This window comes from Brassica oleracea, unplaced genomic scaffold (genome assembly GCF_000695525.1).
Source record: "Brassica oleracea var. oleracea cultivar TO1000 unplaced genomic scaffold, BOL UnpScaffold03022, whole genome shotgun sequence".
NCBI lineage: Eukaryota > Viridiplantae > Streptophyta > Magnoliopsida > Brassicales > Brassicaceae > Brassica > Brassica oleracea.
The window spans coordinates 1-1,349 of NW_013619548.1; the positions used below are offsets into that span (position 1 = coordinate 1).

General features: G+C 42.3%; 1 protein-coding gene across 4 annotated transcripts; it reads left to right on the forward strand.

The window, feature by feature from the left end:
• On the forward strand, positions 1-1,320 carry LOC106321789. Of its 4 annotated transcripts, XR_001266133.1 has the most exons (4): positions 1-69; positions 151-957; positions 1,036-1,129; positions 1,213-1,319. XR_001266133.1 is itself a non-coding variant. In XM_013760026.1 (3 exons), exons 1-3 carry the CDS (start codon positions 640-642, stop codon positions 1,263-1,265), a joined length of 468 nt encoding a protein of 155 aa, XP_013615480.1. In that variant the 5' UTR covers positions 14-639; the 3' UTR covers positions 1,266-1,320. The 4 variants fall into 4 exon arrangements, 3 of the variants coding, with proteins under 3 accessions (XP_013615480.1, XP_013615482.1, XP_013615481.1); XM_013760026.1 differs by having other exon boundaries at positions 14-957; positions 1,033-1,129; positions 1,213-1,320; XM_013760028.1 differs by having other exon boundaries at positions 14-957; positions 1,033-1,129; positions 1,208-1,270.
• The last annotated feature ends 29 nt before the right edge of the window (positions 1,321-1,349 follow it).

Below are 1,349 nucleotides of genomic sequence, written 5' to 3' on the forward strand. Positions count from 1 at the left end.
AGAGGTTATAGGAAGAAGATACAACTTTGGCGATGGTTGTGATATGAACTCATGCCTTTTTATGGTTAGGTATGTTTTCTTTGTATTTGCTGTCTGTCTATACATTTCACTGTTGCCGAGAAGGAAAGAGTGATGTATGAATCGTTGCAGGGTACTTTTGTCTGTACTGCAAATGTCTAACTCAAGTGTAGTGACAGTATAATTCACAATCTTATTCATCAAACCATTGGGCATCTATGACAAAATTGGCCATCGCATATTGATGTGTGGTTTAACTCGGCTTCCATAAAACTTCGAGAGAGTAACGTAGGCTTGACGTTTTTTGGTCCGTAGTTAATCCGTTCCTGCATGTCACACGAGTTCATGTGCTTTATCCAATGTAACTCTCGGCGCATGCATGTAGCAGTCGAACGAGCTATTTTTCTACGACGGGTCCGGGACGGCGTATAAATAATTAATATCTTAGGCCTTTGGTCCGTTAAAGGCCTGTCGAGGTAATAGTGAGTCGACTTAAACGGCAACGTTACGCTCAAGTAAGAAAGACTATACGCCGTCGTTTCAACGAGTCTCTCGAAGTCTCAAGTATAAATTACTCCTCCGAGTACGGTTGATACTGGATAATGCAGGGAACGGACGAGGATGATTCTGGTAACCTCACCGTTAGTGACATACCGACGTCATTCCCTCCACAACCCTCACACAAAATCGTTACAAATCAGCTGCCAGCTTCGCCGGAGTAGTCAAATCCCCACCGTCGATCTATGCAATCCACGACAGACAATGAACGGCTTCCAAATAAGAACACGAGACAGATCCATCTTATGCTTGGCTCGGCGGAAACCGGAGGCGGCGACAGTTGAGGTTGAAGATGATCCTCTCCAGAGCATCCTTCGGTATCTACTGTGGACAGCTGAAGCCGTGTACATACTATGGCTCTTCCTTCTTCCTTATGCCCCCGTTAGTGATTCCCTCCAACTTTAAACTTCATCTGGTATTGTACAAATCTTGTTTACTAAAAGTCTCTTTGATCAGCAGGGAGATCCAGTTTGGGCAATTAGTTCAGAGACGGTGAACTCTCTCTTGGGACTTTCGTTGAACTTCTTCTTTATCTTGCCGCTCACAAACTCAGGTCTGTTCAGCTTAAAGATTCTATGTTTCTCTGATAATTGTCGATTTTGTGATCTCTGATGTATAATTTTTCTGACAGAACAGTTGGTATTCATGTCCTAGAAGCTCCTGTTCTTCATCCTGTAAGTACTATTTAAGTAATGTTCACACTAGTGTTACTCTATTCAACGATCTGCTGAAAAATGTTTTCATTTTCTGTCTGAAAAACAAAAAAAAAAAAA